At 41.8% G+C, this 25178-nt stretch overlaps 1 protein-coding gene across 4 annotated transcripts in view; it reads left to right on the forward strand.

The window, feature by feature from the left end:
- Positions 1-25178, forward strand: part of UNG (uracil dna glycosylase) — a 70040-nt gene that overhangs the window by 13690 nt on the left and 31172 nt on the right. Inside the window, exons 5-7 of one of the 4 annotated variants that reach the window (XM_010279012.3) lie at positions 4139-4274; positions 4836-4919; positions 21364-21663. In XM_010279012.3, coding sequence (XP_010277314.1) covers positions 4139-4274; positions 4836-4919; positions 21364-21385 — 242 coding nt within the window. In that variant the 3' untranslated portion in view covers positions 21386-21663. Of the gene's footprint in view, positions 1-4138; positions 4275-4835; positions 4920-19188; positions 19256-21363; positions 21664-23014; positions 23518-25178 lie in introns of those variants that run through there. The other 3 variants (XM_088904375.1, XM_010279011.3, XM_088904376.1) reach the window with 3 other exon arrangements.

The following is a 25178-nucleotide window of genomic DNA, read 5'->3' on the forward strand; positions in this document are numbered from 1 at the left end:
GCACACAAGAGGTACTGATCACTTTCTGACCCACAGTTCACCATAAAAGCTGCTGTTGCAGCACACAAAAAAGGTCCTCACGACCTACAGTTTCTCAGGGATCAGTCGACCCCACAAAAAAGGAAACAAAGAGGTGCTGATCACCTCACATCCAATCGGCAGACCTAGTACAGGTTCTGCCCTGGCACACGACCAGAAAAAAAGGTAAGAGAGAGAGAGAAAGGTTACTTCAATGTGTGAGATCTTCAATCAGCCGAACAGCAGATGAGGGCGGAAGATTTGGAAATCTGGTGTGAAGAAGAAAAAGGACTGTTCGCTCGACTTCTCCTTTCAGATCTGGTAGTCCTGCTCTGATACCATGTTATGCAGGAGAGAAGAATGAAAGAAGAGAGAAAAGAGAGAGAAGAAGAGAGAACTGAGAGCTCAAAGATATTGGTGGCAGCGCAGCTTTTTAATATATATACTAGGGCGACAACAACTAAAATAGAAAAAGGAGCAAAAGTACAATAGTACCCCTGTGGTACTATACATAGGAGAAAATAACAGCTGTTAACAAGCTCATTATTTCATTTGAATTGGTTTACAAGTTGAAGATAAATTGGGGAAAAATTTATATAGTAGGCATTAACTTGGAAGATGAAAGTTTTAGAGTGCTAGTTGAGATTCTGGGGTTGAGGTTAAACAATGGCCATTGGAGTACTTAGGTCTACCGTTGGGAGGGAATCCAAGATCAGAAGTTTTTTGGACGCTAGTGGTGGAGAGGTTTGCAAGGAAGTTGGCTTTGTGGAAGAGGAACTATCTATCCATAGGTGGGAGCAATGTTCAAAGTATCGACACGTATCGGCCCGTATTGGCCAATACATATTGTGCCGATGGCTTCCCTATACGCCCCTCTAGGGGTTGTATTGGGTCAGACCATGGTTCAAAGGGTAGCTGAGACTTGAACGGACCCCTTTGAACCAGTTTTGAAAAAATAAATAAATAAAACATAAAAAAAGCACTGATACAGGCGTATCGGCCTGTGTCGATACTTTGAACCTTGGGTGGGAAAGTAATCCTGATTAGAGCAACTCTAGCAAACCTACTAGTCTACTTTCTGTCTACATTTAGAATTCCAACTAAAGTAGCAGAACAATTAGAAAAACTTATGAGGGATTTTCTCTGGGAACCTAGGGATGAGAAGAGGGATCACCTAGTAAAGTGTAGGGGTGAGCATTCAGTTTATTCGGTTAAAAACTGAACCAAATAAACTGAAATTTAAAAAAACGAATTAAAAAAGTAAAAACCGAACCGAAACCGAAATTTAGAAAAACCGAAATAACCGATACCGAAAATTTTGGTTATTTCGGTTAAAACCGAATTTTAATAATATATACTCTATTATATATATTATATGTTACATATTATATATTATATATTACATATAATAATGAAAAGTTCGGTTAATTCGGTTAACCGAAATTCTAATTCCAAAAACCGAAAAACCGAACTGATTTAACCAAAAACTGAAAAAGCCGAACCGAAAAAACCGAAACCAAAATTTTCGGTTCGGTTATTCGGTTTTAACCGAATAATGCTCACCCCTAGTAAAGTGGGAACAAGTCAGCAAAACAAAAGGAATAGGGAGGTCTAGGATTGGGGGACTTGGTTCATAGAAATACTTCTCTGTTAGGAAAGTGGCTTTGGAGGTTTCCGTAAAAAAGAGACAAGTTGTGGCACAAGGTTATAGAAAGCATTCACGGGCTGATGAACAAGGTTATTCCTCTTTACTAGAGCATCGAATAGGGATTTTAGATTGCTTATTTGCATTGGTGGTTAGTATCTTCTTGGGGGTGTTTCAATCAGAACAAGGTATAAGGTTTATTTGGTGAAGATGCCATTTAGTCTGGTAATTTTCTTGTTTCTCTCAAGTGACTTCTCCATTTGGTGTGAAATTCTAGATTTGTTGTCACCCTAGGCTGTTTCTTCAGCCTATATTTTTTGGTGAAGATTGAATTTGATTTGTTATGGTTTTGATTCCTTCTTCTGTTTGACATATCTATTTCCTTTCCTCTTTTGATTGTTGAGAAGTTTTCAGCAACTTTTAGCACTTCCACTGATTGTTTTCATTACTCTATTGTTTCCGATGGCTTCCAAATGAAGTAATGTGTTTCCTACTAAGTTTGATGGGACCAACTATGCCATATGGCAATTCCATTTTTAGTTTTATATTGAAGGAAAGGGTCTGGGTGGGGGGTATATTGATGGAACCACTTCCAACTAGATGAAAACAATGCAAAGGGACTGCTGTAGAGAGACTGGGCCGAATGGGCCCAAGTGATTTGTATTTTGCTATTATTGTTTCTTACTTGTGATTGGTTGATAATGGGCCCACTAATCCATTTTTTGTTTATTTTAAGTATCATTATGAGCTGGCTGCCCACTTAAGGGCAGAATTGTAACTATCTCTAATTAAGTGGGATTAATAAAAGTTTAGAGAGCAAGGAGAGAAGACATTGAACTTCTTTCTCCTTCCTTCTTCATCTTCTTCTTTCTTTTCCTGCTGTTCCTTTTCTATCTTCTCCTCTTTTCTTTGCTGAAAATTGAGATTATTTACAAGTTTATTGGACTGAATCACATCTTGGTATCAGAGCACCTATTCCTTTCTTTTCTTTTTTTCCTTTTTTCCCATACACCTTTCGATCAGAAGAGTGTATGGAGAGATGAGTTGCTGATTATTTAGAGAACATTTGCCCCTAGTTGGTAGAGGGTTTGGAGAGACAGAGTTTGGCTGTGGATTGCCAAGAAAGTGATTCTGCTGATTTATTGCCCAAAGCCCTAGCCGACTAGAGAGTCACAATTACAGGGTAAAGAAACAATTTGAGTGTGGCGCTCAGAGCTTGGGGGTCTCTTTTGATCTCTAGAAGTGGGAAGTTGAAGTTGGAAAGAGTTTGGGAAGCTCTATTAGTAGTGGTTACTCTTCTTCATTTTCTCCCATTTAGCCAGGTGTAGTGAAACCCTAATTGGGTGAGAAAGAACCATCCATTTCTCTCTCTGCTAGCCTTATGCTTCTTCTTCTTCTCCTTATTCTCTCTTCAATCTGGTCTGAGTTAGGGCCATTTCTCTCTATTTTTCTTCTATTTTCAGAAAATAGTAGGCTAATCATAACTAGAAAGAACATAATGGAAAATATAAAAAAGAAAAAAATATTTCAACAACCATAGCCACATTACAAGAAGATACAGATTTTGATTTTTAGTTGTCTTTCTTCACCAAAATAAAGTGATGCTTTCTTCCTTTTTCAAATTTTCCTCAATCCTGTCCTATATCACTTGACTTATAGTGAAGCATCTTTTACCCCTCTATTTGAAGGACAACTGGGATGGTAAAGTCCTGGATGACAGCATGATCTATTTATTCCTCCAACCCCGCATTAGTACATGATTATTTTGATGACTCGTTGAGAAATACTAAGTAATGATATTGTGAGTGTAAGGTAAAATATTAAGTAATGAAATTGTCAATTATGCTCTAACTTCTTGTGAGTGCAAGTTAGGTTTTATCCCCTCCTAAATGTCCAAAGAACAAACCAAAGGTAAGCATCACTAAATCCATGGTTTAATGTACTGATACGCCTCGATATGCTGGCAGGGGTGTATCAATACCTTTCACCCCATGCTTTTTCTTAGTTTCTTTTTCAAAATTTCAGTTTTACACATTTTTGTATTGTTTATTCAATACAAACATCGGTCTCCTGGAAACACCTTTAAATAGGTGTATCAGAATGATATGCCTGATAGGGAATATCGTATCAATACTTTGAACCTAGACTAAATCAATTTCACCGTTTATCTATGAAAACTTATGGTGCTGCCTCTGTGTATGGTCAATTTTGTTTTTCTAGGTTGACAATTGAAAGTGATAAAGGATGAGAAGTGGTTCTGCATTCACTAATTCCTCATTAATTATTCAATTTAAACAAGCATGAGATAACCACTAAATTAAAATGTACTTTTTAACATCCAAGAATTTGTTCCTGTTATGATATGGTGAATTTGCAGAGAAATCAGCACCTTGCCTTTTGTGTTACCTAGGCCTCTATATAGTGGCAAATTTTCCTTCTTTTTTTGTTTTGTTTATAATTTTGTTTGTTTTTTAGTGAGGAAACATCAGGTCAACTCTCATGCAAAGAAAGGGTGGGAGCCATTTACAGATGCTGTAATTCGAACAATCTCTGAGAAGAAAAGTGGAGTTGTTTTTCTTCTTTGGGGAAATTCTGCACAAGAGAAGTCAAAGTAAGTTCCTTATTAGCTTAGATGGGATTTGGAAAAGATAAGTTCATTCATTTATAAAGAAGGGGATATAATATTTTATATGAAGTTAGCATCTGAGCTCTATGTCAATTATTTGTATATTTTTCATGGCTGGTGTCCCAAAAACAAATGCTCTCTTATTTTCTGCAATTGAGATTTTCAAATCAGGGCCAAATCGATGCGTGGCACTTATTTAGCAAGCTCCAGACCTGCAAATTGGTCCCCTCCCCCTCCCCTGAGATTTCTTTATAATGGAAAGAACCATCAAATGATGGTGATGATAAAACTGTATTTGTTTTCTGTCAGTCTTTTGATTAGGATCTGATTGAACCTGTTTGGATGTTTCTACGTAGATATAGTCAGTTGACAACATCCTTTAATCCTTCTATGTTGTATCGGGGTTATAATCCTATCTATTTTGTAAGAATTTACTGGTTTTGGGTTCTACAGCTCCATGCTGGACATCATGCATTAATAAGTTTGAATTCTTGGTATTGTTTTGGCTTATGTCTTTGCTTACTAGAAAGGAATCATGTTATGCAGATTGATTGACCAGTCAAAGCATCATATTCTGAAAGCTGCTCATCCTTCTGGTTTGTCTGCAAACAGAGGTTTCTTTGGGTGCAGGTCAGTTTTATATGTAATTAACATAATTATTATTCTTCTGAAATGGATTTTTTTTATTGAAGTTTTGTTAGCCTCTGTTAAAGCCACTGCTTTGAAGGGGTGAGTCTCCTAATATTCAGAGAGAGAGAGAGAGAGAGAGAGAAGGAATAATGGAACTTGGATTCCCCTCTTCTCTTTATTACATGGCCTTTTATAGACTTTAATCAAGATTGGTAGTTACAATTTTCAGGTAATCTGTTTCAATTTATCAAATGACTTCTTTTCTTCTTTTTTGATGAATGGTAATAAATTTATTAATTCAGAAGCAGATTTAGAGTGAGTTCATACAACATCCCAGGGAGAGGCGCGAGCTGCAGCCCCTCCTTGAATCTTACAAGTAAACTAGGAAAGAAAAACAAGAATCACAATTGAGCCCAAAACAATTCTTCCCTATTTACCCCTTGCTTAGCTAACACATCTGACAAAATATTTGCTGATCTCCCCACCCACTGTACAGTGACCAACATTAGGGCTGTTCACGGGTTGGGTTGGGTCGGTTTACTGCGGTTTTTCCAACCGACCCGACTTGGTCGGGTTACCTGACATAGAAACCGAAACCGACCCAATGTTAAGCAAAACCGACCTGGTCGGTTTGAGTCGGGTTGGGTCGGTTTGGGTCGGTTTCGGTTCTAAGTTCATCCCTGTGATAAAATCTTGCTAATTTTAAAAACAGTCATAAATTGAACATCATTTCAGTCATCTCCTATGATAAAATTTAAATGAAAAGTTAATCACAAAAGTTGTTCATTAATCACTATTCACTAATCCAAAGTTTCTTGCAACCACTCAAAAACTAAGTGGCCTAATGGGCTTTGGAACTTCATGTTTTAACTAGGAACTAAGTCGGTTCAGTTCGGATCGATTTTGGTTTTCTTGTGTGAAAACCGAAACTGACCCGAATCATCGGTTTAAGAATTTGCACAACCCGAAACCGACCCGTGCTGATGAAAACCCGGTCGACTCAGGTTGGGTCGGTTCGGGTTGGTCGGTTTGGTCGGGTTGGGCCTTCTTATGAACAGCCCTAACCAACATATTCCTTGTCAACCAATTAAACTTCTTCATTTCATTCTTGTAATGCCACAGCCTCTTCAGGATTTTTCAACCAACCCACCACCACTTTGGAATCCCCCTCGATTGTTAGGTGTTGTACCCCCAACTGGTTTGCAAATTGCACCCCCTTGTACAACAGCTAAAAGTTCTACCTTGATGGAGTCCCCAATTCCCAAGGGACCTGAGTAGAGCAACAAAATCTCTCCCTTCTCATTTCTCAAAGCACCTCCCATTCCGGATAATCTTGGATTACCCATGCTACTTCCATCAAAGTTCAACTTTAGTGAGCCTTCGGATGGAGGAGACCAGCTTGTAATTGATTTGTCCTTTAGAGATGAACACCTTGCTACTGCTGACCAATTTCTCCAAAGGTCATTAAAGGAGAATTGATGAAAGATTTCCAAGATTGCCCTATTTAACACAGTCTTTCAATTCCTGAATGCTCCTTTCCTTTTCTTGAAAAATTCTAATATTCCTTTCTTCCCAAAGAGTCCAAATCAAGGCAGCACGAGCACATCTCCACATAATTCTCCCTATTGTTGTAGGCCAATAAAAGGTAGAATGGTTGAAGAGCATGTGAACTTCTGCTGGTAGACTCCAACTACTCCCAAACAACGAATGTAGCCAAGCCCAAAGGTCTGCAATACATCAATTAGGAGAAATACAGAGGAAAGGTCTTCTCTTTTGTAGGTTATCTAGAGTGTTTACTTTCCCATGGAATACTTCCCAACAAAACGCCATAATTTTTTGGGGAACTGGCCTGCACCAAATTTCTTTTGACGGAAAGGGTTGGTGAGTAGAAGACTTTTCTTCTTTCTTGAATAAACTTGTTGCATAGCTGGCTTGGTCACGGATCCACCTGTGTTCCTAACAAGCCCTCCCCCTAATGAATTGCCCTCGTCCTCAAGGGAGAATTGAGGAAATTGCTGTCTCAGTACTGTACATGATTCCCAAGTTGCATCTTCTCTTGGTAAGCCTTCCCATTCAATCATAGCTTTTTTATTATCTGGCTTCCCACCTTAACCCAATGATAATTCAGAATTGTCTTGGGGGTGTAATTGCAGCATACATTCTTCATTAAATTCTGGTAATACCAAACACGGAGTGGTGTGGGGGGTTAAACATTTCTTAAGTAGGGAAATGTGAAAAGCTGGATGGATGCATGAGGTGAGAGATAGGTCCAATCTGTAAGCAACCGACCCAATGCATTCTAAAATTGTATACGGACCATAATATTTTGGTGCTAGCTTATGCCACCCCAGTGTTTTAAAAGGTGTGGGAGGCGTATGCCTGGAGGCACGCCTCCAAGCAAGGCGCCCCCAAAATGCCCTGATGTCACGGGGGTAATTGTTGGGGCCCCGTGCGGCACTCGAAATGGGCGAGTAAGCCTACGAAACAAAGCAAACACACACACAAAGGCAACAAGATGGCACACGAATTAGCAAAAGGCTATTTGTATTGCATTAATCAGTGGTAAGCACAAGCACACAGTACAGTGTCGAGGGGATCTCGTGCTTAACCTTTACACGCTTATGAGCTCACTCGACTACCTACCTCCCCTCAAAGAGTACGTTAAGCTTTTGGGGGAGTGACAATAGGAAACATCAAAATGATGGAAAAGCATACTAAGTAATTACAATAATGCCATTGGCGGTCCCCTTACAAAATACAAGCAAAGCCCACCCATGACACACATGTTGACACCATGAAGGGACGCGGTTGGCACTCGGATGGCTCACTGTAGGTGCTTGATGGCGCGACGAAAGAGTCACCTGTGACATTCTCCCCCACTCAATTCGATCTACGTCCTCGGAGATCGGCTTCGGCTGGTCCCTTAGAGTCACTGTTGCGGAAGGAAGGTTCTTCTGCTGCTCCCCGAACTGGCTGTTGGGGTTTCCTATGGCTAAGTCCTTTCCTGGCAGCCTCAAGGTATGTTAGTGGCTGGTTCTGTTTGGCTAAGGGGTAGGTTTGGGCCAGGTAAGGATCAAAATGGTGTTTTGGATTATTAAGGTGTGGATTCCCATGCATTTTTCCCCAAGGGTATCTCACAGGGCTACTACAGGAACTAGCCTTAGGGATGATGTGAATGTGGTCCCTAGATGGCTTGGGTGGCACTCGCTCTCCCCGGTGGTTGTGGTAGTAGATGTGGGCAAGGTTTGACACGGCCTTGGGTCTTCTTTTGTTGGGCCCACCAGTTGCGGGCACTTGCGGCTTCTGCTGCGAAGTCGACTTCTGCTGATGTGGTTGGCGTTGAAGCTGATGCTGCTGCTGGTGTTGACTTGGGCGCTGGCATTGGTGTTGGCGCTGAAAATGGAACTGTCTTGGGGGTGACTTCTTCCTGGTGACGACTTCCCAACCAGTTCCAGTGTTGATGTGAGGTACTTGACAGGGGTTCTTCCTTGTTGACGCAGAGCTGTCTTCGTGGTTGATAGTTTCTTGGTACAACTGCAAGGCTGAAAGCTACTTCCCAAGTATCTGCAAGGCTGATGAGACAGGAACCATGCAAGGGGAGTGTTCGTCCAGAATAAGCAAACTGTTGATGTGTGGCATAAGTGCTGCTTCCGCCTGCTTGAGGAACTCCACTCCAAGAACCACCTGAAAATCATCCAAGGGAACCACAGATAGATTGATGGGTCCTTTCCATGGTCCAACTCGGAGTTCTACTCCACGGGCCGTGCCTTCTACTGCTTTGGCCCCGGAGTTGACAGCCTTGACCCACCCAGTTTGTTTGGTGGTGGTCAAGCCGAGTCGCTTTGCCTCCGCAAGCGAAATGAAGTTATGGGTGGCCCCAGTGTCCACCAAGGCTTGGGTTGGCCTCCCGCCGAGGGTGATGTCTACATAACTCAGCCCCTTGTGGGCTTTGGTGGGCCGCTTTGATGTGGCCTCTTTCTTGACCATGGCATTGATGAGTTGGAGGGCGCCTACTCTGGGCGCCGCTGTGGGTTTCTCCTCATCGCTCTCTTCACTATCGCTAAGTTTGGCGATGAGGGCAGTAATTTTCTTTCGGGTTGGACAGTCACTCGTCCAATGCTTCCCGTTGCAAAGGTAACACTGCGCAGGAGGAGGTCTCCTAGTGGATTGGTGGCCCTGGTAGCTTGGGCCTCCTTGTGGCTTCTTCCCTTGTTGGTAAGTGTAGGGCTTGTCCGCGGGCACTGGCTTCTCCTTTGTAGGGGTTGATTGTGGATCTCCCCCACTCAAACTCATGGTACTTGGGCTGGATGGTCTTTGCACATCTTCCTTAGGTGTTCTCAGATCAACAAGCTGTTCAGCTATGGCCATGGCGGTGGTGAGGTCCTCAACCCCACGTCGCTGGAGTTCGAGCTCGGCCCATGGCCTGAGACCGTCCATAAAATTGAACACAAGATCCTTGTCTGACATGTCAGTGATCTCCAGTGTCAAGGCCGAAAACTCTTTGACATAGTCAAGTGTCGATGGTACGGGTTCCACGTTCAATGGTACGGGTTCCACGTTCAATGTCTTGGCAACACCTACGCCACCATAGCATTGCGATATCAGTCAAATACATAGCAGCTGTACGTACCTGAGTTTGGTTGTCAATGATGCCAGTGGCAGAGAAATATTGCTCCAATTGCCACAAGAAGTTGTCAAGCTCCCTAGCATCCCGAGCACCCGAGTAAGGTGTTGGCTCTCAGATCTTGATGTTCATGGAAGCTAGGGTGGAGGGAGTGCTTGGTGTGTTGGGCACTGCCCTCTTTAGGAGAGTCATCTCATCTCTCATCTCATCCAATTGCGCTTGGAATCTGTCTAGCAAGCCCTGTAGGCTGCTTTGGGAAGGCCCAACTCCCGAATTCTGTATGGTGGTGTGCATGTCTCTGAAGGCACCATTGAAACGTCCTTCTAGTTCCACCACTGCATTCTCAACCGTCTCTAGGTTGAGGTGGAGTTCATCAACCCGATCCTCGGGTTTCTCCCACTGTCACCTCACAACGTAGGAGGCGCATGTCCACGGTAGCTAGTTGGTCGACTGATTTGTCGTGCTTGCTAGCTTTGGTTGTACGCCCCTTTGGGGCTTGTGTCTTGGTAGGTTCGTCAAGTGGAGCTTCGTCAGTATCGTGGGCTTGAATCCGCCCATGTGGTGTGTCATTGGAAACGCCCCGATTGCTCTTCATTGGGTTGATGTAGGGACGAAGACGGTCCAGAGTATTTGTAGGAGCACCTGCTCTGATACCAACTATCACGGGGGTAATCGTTGGGGCCCCGTGCGGCACTCGAAATGGGCGAGTAAGCCTACGAAACAAAGCAAACACACACACAAAGGCAACAAGATGGCAAACGAATTAGCAAAAGGCTATTTGTATTGCATTAATCAGTGGTAAGCACAAGCACACAGTACAGTGTCGAGGGGATCTCGTGCTTAACCTTTACACGCTTATGAGCTCACTCGACTACCTACCTCCCCTCAAAGAGTACGTTAAGCTTTTGGGGGAGTGACAATAGGAAACATCAAAATGATGGAAAAGCATACTAAGTAATTACAATAATGCCATTGGTGGTCCCCCTTACAAAATACAAGCAAAGCCCACCCATGACACACATGTTGACACCATGAAGGGATGCGGTTGGCACTCGGATGGCTCACTGTAGGTGCTTGATGGCGCGACAAAGGAGTCACCTGTGACACTGAGGCATATGCCAGAGGCACTGACACCTCTGAGGCATATGCCAGAGGCATTGACACCTCTGAGGCGTACGCCTCAGGTGCAAGAGGCATGCGCCTCATACACTTTTTTTCATGAGGTGTATTAGAGGCATATGCCTCATGCACCTCATTCACACCTCTGTACATGACTCCCAAGTTGCATCTTCTTCCTCCTCCCCTTCCGCCCTATCCCCCTCCTCTTAAGAAGGCTTACACCTCTTTGTGTTCAGGAGGCTTTTGCCTCTTACATTCTGAACTATGCCTCATGTTTCTAGGTTGTGGAACACCTCGCGTCATGCCTCCACGTTTTAAAACATTGTGCCACCCTTTCTTTGCTAGTGGAGTCTGTCAATATGGGTGGAGCTTGAGAAACACTTTGTCCCCCTCTTGGAATTCTAGTGGTCGATGCTTCTTGTCGTATTGGGATTTCATGTATGCTTGGCACTGGTTGAGATTTGTCACGTTCTGTCAGATGATGGTCTACTGCTGCCACCACAGTGGAGCCTCTCTCATATGGCAGAATAGAGGGGGGTTCTCTTCCATAGAGAGCTTTAAAAGGTGTCTTTCCCACTGATACTTGGAAAGTGGTGTTGTACCAATATTCAGCCCAGGGGAGCCACTGAACCCATGAGTTTGGATTTTCACCGGCAAAACAACGCAAGTACATTTCTAAACAATGAATAAGGACCTCTGTCTGGCCATCAGACTGAGGATGATAACTCGTTGAGTGGTGTAATGCCATACCTTGCAATCTGAAATATTCATGCCAGAAGTGACTGAGGAAAGTGGCATCCCGATCTGAAATAATAACTATAGAAGTTTCATGGAGGCTTGTTATCTCTCATATGAATACTTAAGCTACTGTGGTTGCTATGCAAGGATGAGCCAATGGAATAAAATGCCCATATTTGGAGAGTTTGTCAACCACTACTAAAATCACTGTTTTTCCCTTCAATCGCAGGAGCCCTGAAATAAAGTCCATACTCCATAGCTACCTCTTCCCATACTTGTTCTGGAATTTTCAGAGGTTGCAATAGTCCAGCTGGTTGTTGGGCTTGGCACTTTGTTGTTGGCAAATGACACATGCAGCCACATAGGTCTTGATGGCCTTTCATACCAATCCAGAAGTAATGGGCTGAGAGGCATTTGTATCTCCTGAGAATCCTTGAATGTCCTCCTTGTGGTGATGCATGGAACAATTCCAAGAGCTGTTGCAAATGGGCTGATTGGGCCAAAATACCTAATCTGTCTTTGTAAAGGAGGATTGAATCCACCACTGTATATCCTGGTGTAGTATTTGGGTTCTTGGCCCATTTACTACATATAGCCTGAAGCTTGGGATCAGTCTTTGCTTCTTCTTTGAGTTGTATTGCTAAGTTATAAACTGGGCTTGATGCAACGAGTTTGTACTTGATGGTGTAATTATAACCCATGAGTTTATGAGCCCAATGTTGCTGCTCGTCAGTGTGGATCTGTTTCTCCAACAAATAGTGCAAGATCTTATGATCTGCACAGATGATGAAGTGGTGGCCCACTAAGTAGTGGCGCCATTTTTGTACTACTGTCACCAATGCCATAAGCTCTTTCTCATAAACTGATTTTGCACATGCCCGTCCTGAGAGGACCTTGCTGAAGTAGGCAATGGGCTGTTTTCCTGCATTAGCACTGCTCCTATACCTCCCCCTGATGCATCACATTCTAGTACGAAGGACTTGGAGAAGTATGGTAGAGCTAGTGTTGGGTTGAGGGGTTAGTTACAGCAGTTTTCACTGTTGATGACAGTGTACCTTGTTAACAGGTTACTGTCAGCTACTGTTGGTAATGTTCCCAGCATGGAAAAGGTATTCAATTGAGTCTCTAGCTTCACCTTCTTAAAGGTATTTGGATGTGCTGCTACTCCTATCTCAGGCTGTAAAAAAGCACAAAGTTGAGTATAGATCTCACGACTGCATTTTCCTGGGGTACAACTCTTCTCATTGAGGGTAGTGCTTTTCCCCTTCCACTGGTAGGCTTTACATCTCATAGAATGTCATGTTCAATGAAGATACATTCCCATATACTGCTACAACATCCCAACTAGTGGCTACTCCTCCTACAGGGGCCATTGTTTCTATTGCCATTTACAGTAGCATAGTCACCAATCAAAGGGCCAACTTCTTCGCATGGGCTTGTTAAAGATCACTCCCCATGAGTATACTGAACTGGTTATAGATCACTCTATTCATGAGTCCATTGAGCCTTTTTCCTTGACATCTGGGTCTCTTCCTCAGCTGAGTCGGTAACACCTCCCTCCCCTCCCACTGCTACTACCGAGGCGCCACCATGTCATACTTGACCCATTAGTGATATCATGGATTGTGCACCTGTTGCTACATCTAATTGGCTGGACTATGGAGCCATTATAATTAGCTGCAAATGGGTGTTTAAAATCAAACATAACAATGATGGTACTATGGCCCAATAAAGCATGCATAGTGGGGTGAGGCTTCACACAAGAACCAGGTCTGGACTAAGGAGACACCTTCAATCCTGTGGTGAATCAAACTGCTATTAGGATTGTTTTGGCACTGGCCGCCTCATTTGGCAAGCCCATGCATCGACTAGATGTACAAAATGCCTTCCTATTTCTTTAATTGCTTGGGTTTGAGGACCCCTCTCAGTTCACACATGTTTGTGAGTTATCCAAGGCCTTATATGGCCTAAAACAGGCACCCAAGCCCGGATTTTTTGCCTCTAGCACTATTTGCTTCAGCTGGGATTCAAGGGATCTTCCTCAAACAATTCTCTCTTTTATCTGCACTCCCCTGCTGCTACTACATTTGTTCTTGTATATGTTAATTGCATACTTGTCGCCAGCAACAAGTCAGCCATCACTCAACTCCTTAGTGACCTGTCTCATGCTTTTTCTCTCAAGGACCTTGGCGAGGTGCATTTCTTCTTGGGTGTTCAGCTCCATCACTCTGATGGAATGTTCCTCACCCAACAGTAAATACTTTCTTAACATTGTCACATGAAGCATGCCAAGCCAATTTCAAGTCTCATGGTGCCCAATGCTCTACTCTCATGGGATGATGGTGAAGTATTGATTGATCCTACACTCAATAGAAACATTGTAGGAAGCTTACAATGCGCCACGTTGACACAACGAGATGTTTTATTTCTAGTGAACAAGGTAGCCAATACCTTCACCGTCCTATTGTCAACCATATGTCTGTTGTCAAATGCATCTCGTGTTACATGAAGGAAATAATCACCTATGGTTTTGGTCTCTTTCTTGGGCCCAATTTTATAGCATGGAGTGCCAAAAAGTAAACCATTGTTGCTCTCTCCAGCACTGAATTGGAGTTACGGGCTCTTGCTACTGTTGGTCACCAAGATCCTCTAGATTCAAAAACTTCTTGATAAATTTGAGGTCTCCTCCTGTGGACCACCCATTGCATGGTGTGATAATGTCGGTGCACTAAATTTGGCAGCTAGTCCTATCTTTCAAGCAAGGACCAAGCATATTGAAGTAAATTTTCACTTTGGTTGCAACCTTGTCACCAAGAAGATGTTGCATGTTCGCTACTGTTGATTAATTGGTGAATATTTTCACCAAAGGGTTACCTGAAGGGATGGGAGATCCATCATATGGTTGGCCGAACCTTGTAGGAAGGTTGGGCGAAATTTCAAAAATTTCTTTATTCCCATTCGGGAATCGTATTCCCAATTTAGAAAACTGCACTTTTAAGGTTCGTTCTTGTAACCAAACTGAACCAAATCTGAAACCAAGATTAAGGAGGGATATACCTAATACAGAATCCACGCAAAAAGCTCCTTCCAACGTAGGTGTTCACGCCAAAAGAGTGTACCAAATCCTCCATCCACTGAAGATGACATACCTTAGGATGAGGCAGGATCAGTAGGTAGTTCTTCACCAAGAACATGTGATTCTTCAGCAAGAATCAAATGGGGTAGTGAGCACAGCTTCTGAATTGTTTCTTCTGGCAAGAAACAATATCAAGATCAAATCTTGATCAGTTCCAATAATTGGAGATTGAACATGGTAGGGTGGCAAGAGCAGGGAGAAAAAGAACTAAAGGCAAAATCAGTCTAACTGAGTTGTCTTCTGTAATGTTTGTGTGTATTTTTCATATCCGCCATGCTCTCTATTTATAGCCTTAAAGAGACAACCTCCTAATCTGATTAGGAGTCTCCTGATCCAAATCTTTATTTGGATATTGACTCTTTAAGTGATAAGGATAATCCCTTATCTTATCTGTAAATAAAGATCAATTATTCCTAATCAAATTAGGAGTTCCTTAATCTAAATCTCTATTTGGATCTGGACTTTTTGAGTGGATAAGAGTTATCCTCTTATCCTTATCTATTGATCCAAACCCAGATCCGCCCCTATTTAATTAATCCAATTAACGTAGTTCGAAATGGGCTTTAGGCCCATTAAGCTTTCAGGCTCACTTCCTTTTAACGTTGGCTAGTTTGGCTCTCTTTGTATGGCGTGGGACCCTAACATTGATCTACACATCAACCACATGGGTTCAACCTATCCTCTGTTACAAGGCCTGGCCGAATTCACCGCCGAATACAGTGAACCCCTAAGTCCATCGCCATGGGCTCTTAATGGGCCCAACATTTACACTAAATGGTCTTTGGGTCCAGTCATCTTATGAAGGACCAAGGATTGTGGGTAGATGCAATATTAGCCCATCAGGTATAACCCTCAATGGTCTTACACTTAACCTCTCAGCCCTTAATGATCAAACACTGTCCGACAAGAGATGACCTCTCCCTCGACTGCAAGGTACAGTGCTGCACTCTCTACTCACATGGATCTCGGGAATTAAAACCTTTTGCAAACAATTTGTGAAACCATAATATATATCTCTATATAAATATATTTTGCAAAACCAAATTTCAAGCACATTTGAAATCCACTACCGACATTTATGTTTCCATTAGAGAGTGCGTTTTCCCGATCATTCACTTTGTCCGACAAAAGGGTTGATCATGTCACTATGATCACCCACTCAAATTAATTCTTTGACTGACCCAACATACCCAGGTTTTGACCCCCTCTAAGGATCTCACTAATTGGCACATCAAAGACGGTCCAATCCGACACCTAGTGCAGTATCATAATCGAGTCTAGGGGTCGGGTGTAACATTCCAGTTTTGCTCATCTATCTCCAAGGTCCAGGGCAATATTGGAATTTTGGTCCGGTTCAGGGTTTCAAGGAAACCCACACTGCATGTACCTCAGGTCTCACCCTAGCAGCTGAGACAAGCCACCCCAACCAACTTGGCGGTACATCAGTGTCAGTTTTGGCAGGATAAATCTCCCAAGATCTATCCAACAGCTGTGAAGATTCTAAACTAACATGAGTCTCATATGTGTCCAGTTTAAGGGTATTACATAGAAATACACCACAATAACATGAATCAAATATGTATTTTATTCATTTACAATAAATGTCATAATGTACATCATGCTGATTAGAGCTAAGGGCATACATTGTCTAACATTACCACCACCTAAGTTTGTTGCATTAAGATCCAAGCTTCATGTCATTGACATGCTATTTTTCTTGAAGAAAGCGTGTTAGAGTTATGTAAACTTCTGGGATACATCAGTAGTTTTTATCCGTACCATCTTGTATCTTGTTTGTTCAGTGGCTTCAGCAGTTTGAACCAGAAGAAGAAGAAGAAGAAGAAATCAATCGAACATGGTAGCCTAAACCCTACCATTCGACCATAATATGGAATAGGGGTTTAATTAAGTACAATGACTAAACTGCCCCCACTTAAGTATGGGACAGTAAGTCTAATTAGAACTGCCACATAAGCATATAACTTCAACTGACTGAAAAAGACTAATCTACCCCTCATTCGACTAACTCTAACACTCCCTCTCAAGCTGGAGAATATATGTCATATAATTCCAGCTTGTTACATATATAGTCCACCCTCCCTAAGTTTAAACATTTTGTAAACAAATCTACCCACTGATCACCTGAGCCCACATGTTCTGTGCTTATCTCTCTAGTAAGGACTTTCTCCCTCATAAAGTGGCAATCAATCTCTATATGCTTCGTTCTCTCATGAAAAACAAGATTAGATGAGATGTGAATTACAACTTGATTATCATAGTACAATCTCATAGGTCTGTCCATTGTGAATCCAATTTCTTGTAGGAGGTTTCTCAACCATACTAATTCACATGTAGTGTGTGCCATGGCTCTGTATTTGGCTTCAATAGTACTCCTTGCCACAACAGTTTGTTTCCTACTCTTCCATGTCACTAGATTGCCTCCAAGGAATGTGTAGTAACCTCTAGTAGATCTTTTATCCAACACAGAGCCTCCCAATCTGCATCTGTATACTCAACTACCTCAAGTCTTCCTCCTGGTTTGTACAATAACCCACGGCCTGGAGTTCCCTTCAGGTACCTTATAATTCTAAGAAATGCATCCCAATGAGGTATCCGAGGATTCTGCATAAATTGGCTAACCACGCTAACTACAAAGGAGATGCCTGGTCTTGTGATAGTCAGATAGTTCAGCTTCCCCACTAACCGTTTGTATCTTCCAAGATCATCAAATATTTCACCTGTATCACTGCTCAACTTAGCATTTGGTTCCATGGGAGTTTCGGCTGGTTTCACACCTAGTAGTCTTGTTTCATCCAGCAGATCAAGGACATATTTTCTTTGGCACGGATTTACACCTTGTTTTGATCTGACAACTTCTATACCCAAGAAGTACTTCAACTTCCCAAGGTCTTTTGTTTGAAAATGTTCTTGCTGGAAGACCTTTAGTTTGTCAATCCCCAATTTGTCACTGCCAATTATGACAATGTCATCCACATAGACTACTAATAAAATTTTTCTGGTTTCTGAATCATAGCTGAACACTGAGTGGTCAACCCGACATTGTTTCATTCCAAAATTCTTCACCACTTCACTAAACTTTCCAAACCAAGCATGAGGAGATTGTTTCAACCCATAAATTGCCTTTTTCAGTCTACACACCTTACTATCCTCTCCCTGAGCAACAAACCCAAGTGGTTGCTCTATATATACCTCCTCCATGAGGTCACCATGAAGGAAGGCATTTTTAATGTCAAATTGAAACAAGGGCCAATCATACATAACTACCAGGGAAATTAAGATTCGAACTGAGCAAATCTTTGCCACTAGAGAGAAGGTCTCCATATAGTCCACCCCATATAGCTAAGAATAACCTTTAGCAACAAGTCGGGCCTTCAAACGCTCCACACTACCATCCAACAAGTATTTAACAGTATACACCAATTTACAACCCACAACATGCTTACTTGGAGGAAGAGTAGTGAGTTCCCCACGTGTGAGTATGCTGAAGAGCATAGATTTCCTCTTTTTCTTGATGCCACCCTGGTGAAGTAAGGGCCTCCTGGACATCCTTAGGTATAGAGATAGATGGCAAGAGAAACAAACGAGCGATGTGAAGCAGAAAGGTAAGAGATTGAAACAAAATTAGAAATGGGATGTAGGGTACAACTACATTTACATTTCCGTAAAGCAATGGGAAGATCAAGCTCGGAAGATTCTGGGACAGGAGCAACAACAGGATCCGTAGACAAGGTAGAAGTCGGAGGGGGTGCCGGCGTCTGTTGATGAGTATAAACTTGCCGGATCGGTGGTTGTTCAATAGGAATTTGCATTGGAAAAGGTGATGGTTCAGCCCCAAATGGAACACTTGGAACGGGATCACGGACTGGAAGAGGGAGAGGAAGCAAAGGTGGAGATAACGAAACCTCAGGTCCCGAGAAGAACGGAACGAACTTGAAAAACGTGACATTAGGACAGACATAGAACTTCCGAATAATGGGATTGTAACACATACCCTTTTTGGGTCCGAGAGTAGCCAAGAAAGATACACTTAATAGAGCGTGCATCCAACTTGTCTAACCTAGGATTCAGATTGTGAACAAAACACACACAGCCAAAGACCCGGGGTGTTAATGGAAAGGGAGACAAGGTGGGGAACAAAATAGAAAAGGGAGACCGACCATGAAGGATGAAGGAGGGAATCTGATTAATAAGGAAACAAGTAGTAAACACAGCGTCACTCCAAAAACGTTTAGGAACACTCATATGATGAAGAATAGACTGAGCAGTTTCAAGGAGATAACAGTTTTTTCGTTCAGCCATCCCATTTTGCTGAGGGGTGGATGCACATGAAGTTTAATGAATGATGTCGTGTTTTTCTAAATATTGTTGAAAAGAAGTGAAGAATTCACGACCATTATCTGAACGAAGAACTTTGATTGGAAAACAAAATTGCGTACGTATTTTAGCATGAAATTTTTGAAAATGGAAAATAATTCACTCATTTCTTTTATTAAATAAATCCATGTCATCCTTGAACAATCATCAATAAAAGTGACAAAATACTTGTAACCATTATATAACTATTTTAATTGGACCCCAATCTTTTGAATGAACTAAAGCAAAAGGATTTAACATACGACTATCAACTGTAGGACTGAAGGAAACCCAATGGTGTTTCCCATATTGACACGACTCACACTGTAAAGACGACAAATGACTCAAAGACGGAACCAGTATATTGAGTGCCTTGAGAGATGGATGTCCCAGCTGACAATGCCATTGTAGAGGAGTGAGGGAAGTCTAGAGTGCAACTGATGAAAGGGGGCTAGAGAAAGAGGTTTGAGTTCTTCTCTCTTCCCTTCTTTTCTTCTTCCACAACCTATTGCTGAAACTTTTTTCTTCTTTCTCTTTCTCTTTTTTCTTCTTTTCTTGCATTATCTGAATTACTGTAGGTGTAATTTTCAACTTGGTATCAGAGCGGGTTCTCACTTTCGACTTTTTTTTCTCCTTTCTTTGCCCATACATAGTGTGTATGGAGAACTGGTTGGTTGATCAATCAGCTACTTATGCAGCCTAGTTAGGAAGGTTTTTGGAGAGCTTTGTGGAGGTTTTTCACCCTTAGTTGAAGCCTAGGGCAGGTTCTTGGAGTTTTTTCCCAAAACCCCTAGATAACTAGAGAAACCTTGTTACAGGTCGTAAAGATAGTTTGAACTAGGCGCTTAGGGATCAGAAGTAAGCCTTTTGATTTCTATTAGGGGCAGTTTTGGTTGGATTGAACTCTAGAACCTCTGGAAGGGGCGGTTGAAATTTTTCTCTTTCTTTTCATCTTGCAAGACCCTATGAAACCCTAATTTTGGGGGGTTGAAAGGTTGTTCTTTGCTTATAACAGTAAATCTAGCCTAGTAAAGCCCTAATTTGATTTTCGTTTGCATCCGTTTACTCAATGGAGCAAACTGGAGGAGAGACCAAATATTCTACAGATTTCGGGTTAGGACATGGGGGGTCAGTGGAGAATCTTTTTGGGGTTATGACTATTGTGAAGCTAGATGGGACCAATTATTTAGCTTGGTCTCAATCTATTAAGATACATGTGTATAGTAGAGGAAAATGGGGTTATATTACCGGGAGAAAGAAGAAACCGGAAGAGGATGATCCTATCTATGAAAGGTGGATGCAAGAAAACTACATAGTAGTGGGTTGGTTAGTGAATTCTATGCAACCGCACATTAATCCGCATTACTTATGGATGGAAACTGCAAAAGAAGTGTGGGATAGTGTCACAGAGATCTATTCCCAAAAGCTTAATGTTGCTCGGGTCTACAAGTTGAAGCATGATGTGAATAATCTTAGACAGGGGGAGAAGCCCTTAGCAGTCTACTTCTCTATGATGAAATCTCTTTGGCAAGAGATTGATCTGATGGAGATTGTTGTTTGGGGTTGCACAAAGGATGCAGAAACATATAGGAGGTTGGTGGAGGGAAATTGAGTATGAGTTCCTCACTGGACTCAACTTGGAGTATGATATTGTGAGGCAGAATGTATTAGCAAAGGATGGGGTGACTTTGTCTTAGGTATATGTTATGGTGAGTAGTGAGGAGAGCAGAAGACAGGTTTGGTCTACTGAGCCACAGGTTGATCACTATGCTAATGTTAGGATGAAACCGAAGGCTAGCATTGGGAAAAAAAGATGTTATCTGTGAATACTACAAGAAGCCTAAATACACTAAAGACACATGTTGGAAGTTGCGTCCAAAGCTCGTTCCTGGCAGATTCAAGAAAGAAAATGGTGGAAAAAGGGTTGAAGCTGGAAAAGGTGGAAATGCAAATGTAGCCACCTCTTCACAAGGTGAACAAGGACAGGGTGGAGAGAAGTCAATGGAAGAACAGCTTGCAGCCGCCAGAGCTGAATATTAGAAGTATGGTTGAATCATCAGTCACTTGGAGTCCATTGCTATAGCTCCTTCAAAGACTGTTCCTTCCTCTGCATATGCTCACTCAGGTATTCATGCCACTGCACATCATGCTTTTGTCTCAGGTACTCATAAAACCCCTTGGATAATTGATTTTGGTGCTTTTGACCAAATGACCCGTGTTCCATAATTATTCACCTCTTACCAACTTATTTTTGGTCGGGATAAGATATCCCTTGTTGATGGCTCCCTAGCCCCTATCATAGGAAAGGGAGACATTAAGACCTCTAATGCCCTGACCTTATCATCTGTTCTTCATGTGCCTAAATTTAATTCCAATTTGCTTTTAGTTAGTAATTTGACTAACTCCCTGAATTGCAGTGTGACCTTTTTTTTTCTACATATTGTGTTTTTTAGGACATTGAATCTCAGAAGGTGATTGGGAGTGGCCATGAGGCGAATGGGATCTACTGTTAGACATGCCTAAGTAGAGCCAAGTGCGACCTAAGAGAATTGTGTTTGTTTTAGAGTCCACTAGTCGTATTATGTCATGTCATAGTCGTTTGGGCCATTTGTCCTTTTCTTCATTGAGTCAGTTGTTTCCAGAGTTAGTTAAAGGAATTAGTCTATTGACTCTTCATTGTGAATCTTGTGAGTTCTCAAAGCATTGTAAGAGCACTTATCCTTCAAGTAATAAAAGATCAACTATTCATTTTTAATATTTGTTCACTACGATGTGTGGGGGCCTTACCATTTATCATGTATGGGTGGGTATAAATATTTCATCATATTTATTAATGATTTTTCACGATATACTTGGATTTACCTTATGCGCTCTCGGGCTGAAGTGCCTAAACTTGTGCAGCAGTTCCATGAACACATACTCAATTTAATACCTGCATCAAAATATTCCGATTAGACAATGCTAAGGAATATTTTGAGGACCTTACCTCCTATCTTGAGAAGTTTGGAGTTATTCATCAGAGTTCCTGTGCTCGTACTCCACAACAAAATGGAGTAGCGGAGAGGAAAAATAGACACATTGTGGAAGTTGCAAGGAACATTCTTTTTGCTAACCATGTTCTTGTGAAGTTTTGGAGTGACGCAGTTGTACCAACTACCTACCTTATTAACCACATGTCTTCTTGAGTCTTGGAGTTAAAATCTTCTTGAGTCGATGGCAAGAATTAAGAGTTGTTTCACCCCAAAAGCCAAAAGTCTAAAGCCCGAAGTCTTTTTTTTTTTACTTTGGGATGTCAACCCTTAAGTGACTTTGGCTTTCTAGACACTTCCAGAAAGTAGGCGCTACCAAGTAAACAATGCTAACTTTTGGATTTTCAGACTTTTGAAAGCTGAAAGTCCATAAATAAAAGCTTATCCAAATGGTACCTTAATTAATGGATACTTTATTATAGGAGAAAAGTGAAAAGACAAAAGGCAATATAGGGAAGAGATCGTATGGGTTTAGGAGAGGGGGAAAGGTCTAAGGAGAGACTTTCAAGGAAAGGATAAATGCAAGTGGAAGTGAAGTGATTACGAGGAGAAATTAGGAACATGAGTGAATATTCTTTGAGAAAAATAAAAAAAAAAGAATAAAGAAAAGGAAAATTTAGAGGGGGCAATGAAGGAAGCAGACGACCTTTGAAATGGCATACATTGTTTTAGTATATAGATATAGATAAGTGATAATATAAAATGCTGTAAATTTCATTACCATCCTTAAAAAAAATCCAAATTTTAACTATATATAATTTGAAATTTCTGCAAAACCAGTATCAAAGTTTCAGTTCCAAGCCAGGTCAAAACTTGGTTGAAAATTGAGTTTTAAATCCTTGTAGGGAGGGAGATAAGTGCAGTGCTTAAATGAAAACTACTTTGTTCCATGTAAGTACTTGGGAGTTAAGAGCTAACCTATATATAATGGTGTGGATGATGCTATGCATGTACACATAGCACATGGTAACAATGTAGTGCAACTAATGTAGAAATAGTAGCATTACAAATTTTTCATATTTATAGTGCTATCTTATAATTTGTGGTGTTTCTCTTTCTCATTGTGTTGTAACAGGCATTTTTCTCAGACAAACCAGATTTTGGAGAAATTGGGTATTCTCCCTATAGATTGGCAACTCTAATCCTACTGAGTTTTGTCACCTAATCTTTTGTTGCTTCTTTCTTTTTGGTTCACGATTGAATGCCTAACAAATTCTCTCTCGGCTCTGGATTGTTAAGAACTTAAGATATAACATATTTTTGGATTTCCTCTACTGGTATTGTAAATGCCTCCATTTCATATAGTGTTAATATTAACAATCTTGTTGATGCTTCTCCCACAAGAGCTGGTATCACTGGCTAGAAAAGACAACAATGGGTCAGTTATCCGCTTGCAGTTCGCATTGTTTGCAAATCTTGCAAACGAGTCTTTTGCTCCAACTGGTGACTGCAAATTTGCAATGTTTTATTTTGCCCATCATGTATGTTTTGTTATAACAATGCAATAGTCACAAACTTCTTTACTTGGATCTTCAGATGCCATCCTTCGATCACTGTTTGGATCATCTTTAATTAGCACAGATTGACTCCAGATAGGCTCTTGATCATTTTAAATCTTTTCTTGTTGCTTGATAAGTTGTTTTATTCCTGCTTCACAAAACAAAACTTGCACCTTAGACCATTCAATAATTTTAAAATATCTTTCTGCTTGTTAAGGTTCAAAGTATTGGAAATGTAAGGTGTATCGCAAAGGTAATTTTAGGAGACGTATCGAGATGCGCTTTGAAAACGTATAGATATGAACGAAAAATCAAGATATGCATGGATACACTAGAAAATTAAAAAAAAATCCTTAAAATATGAATAATAATAAAAATGAGTTTTATGTGAGTATAACTAATTTATTTAAACATAAAACCATTCTTTAATGATTTATATAAAGTATTTGGATATTGATGTAGTGCAATCCGGCTGTTTTCAGCTGGAGGTGATCTGGCTTCCAGTAGACAACGGACTCAGTTGATCTGCAAAAAGCGAATCAGAGAACCCAAGGTTGCTTACTCAGCGAGGTCGCTCAGATGCTTAAGTTAGTACTTGGTTGCGAGTTGATAATAGCTTACAATGCAAGAGGGCTAGAGAGTAGAGATTACGCGTATCTTTCACCCACGGGGGGTGGAGCCTTTATATAGTGGAGCCTTCGCGGGTTTCGTGGAGCGGTTCCGAGATCCTCGTTACGATGAGGTCCGTTTCCGTGTTAATTGGGGATAACGTTGCCAACTGATAAGATTTATCACTTCTGCCCGAATTGGGTGGGGGAGATAATGCTAACTGTTACGAGGCATGATCTCGTAAGGCGTAGAATCTGGTGGCGAGATCTTCGGGGTTACCATGCAGTGGTCGATCAATATTACTCGAGCTAGTGCCCTTTGGATCCGATTGGTACAAATGCCGAAGTGCCTTGGGACCGAGGTGGTCCTGATGCGATCGTGCACCAAGGTGAACTCGTCCCGAGGTGGACTTGCCCCGAGGTGGTTTGGTTATTCGAGCTCGATCCGTTGCAGGCTTGGTGCGTCGGATTGAGCTGTCATCCTGCTAGCTAGGTCGTGTCCACATGTCCCCCTATCATTAGGTCGGGCCAAATCACCTTACATCAATTACCCCCCACTCCTCGAGCCAGGGGCCCTGACCCGGTGCAGGGAGTTCATAATGAGCCAAGTGGATTTGGTCCGAGGTCTAGGCATATAGCCAGATGAATCACGGGTCGGACTTGTTCGGCTACCCGGTTCAACCAGGAAAAACCTAGGTCGCGTCTGGCCTACGCGTAGACGTCACACAATCTTTAAACTTCGTGAACATCAAAAAATGCGCTAAAATGATTTTATCCTCGGGGATCGTGCAGCCGGTTTTCCTAGGAGCCGTTGGATTTCTTCGATCTCGACCGTTAGTTTTCGGACATAGCGGCTATAAATAGGGGGTCCGTGACTCGTTTTTCTTGCCACAAATTCTGTGATTGAGCTCTTCTGAGGTCGTGCCGAAGTCTTTCAGGTCGCTCTCTTTGTGTTCCGAGGTCGTCCTTTTTGGTGAGTTTGTGTTTTCCTTCATTTGTTTCTCCTTTGTTTTTTAATCATGTCTTATTCTAGCGTAGACAGGCTTTTAGGTAGCTCTAGTGAAGTTAAGGGTGTCGTGGTGCAATCCGCAGCCCTTGCTGGGGAGGTTAGCTCGCCGCTGGGTATTCCCCT

Source organism: Nelumbo nucifera, chromosome 4, assembly GCF_055504915.1.
Source record: "Nelumbo nucifera cultivar China Antique chromosome 4, China Antique-T2T, whole genome shotgun sequence".
Taxonomy (NCBI): Eukaryota; Viridiplantae; Streptophyta; class Magnoliopsida; order Proteales; family Nelumbonaceae; genus Nelumbo; species Nelumbo nucifera.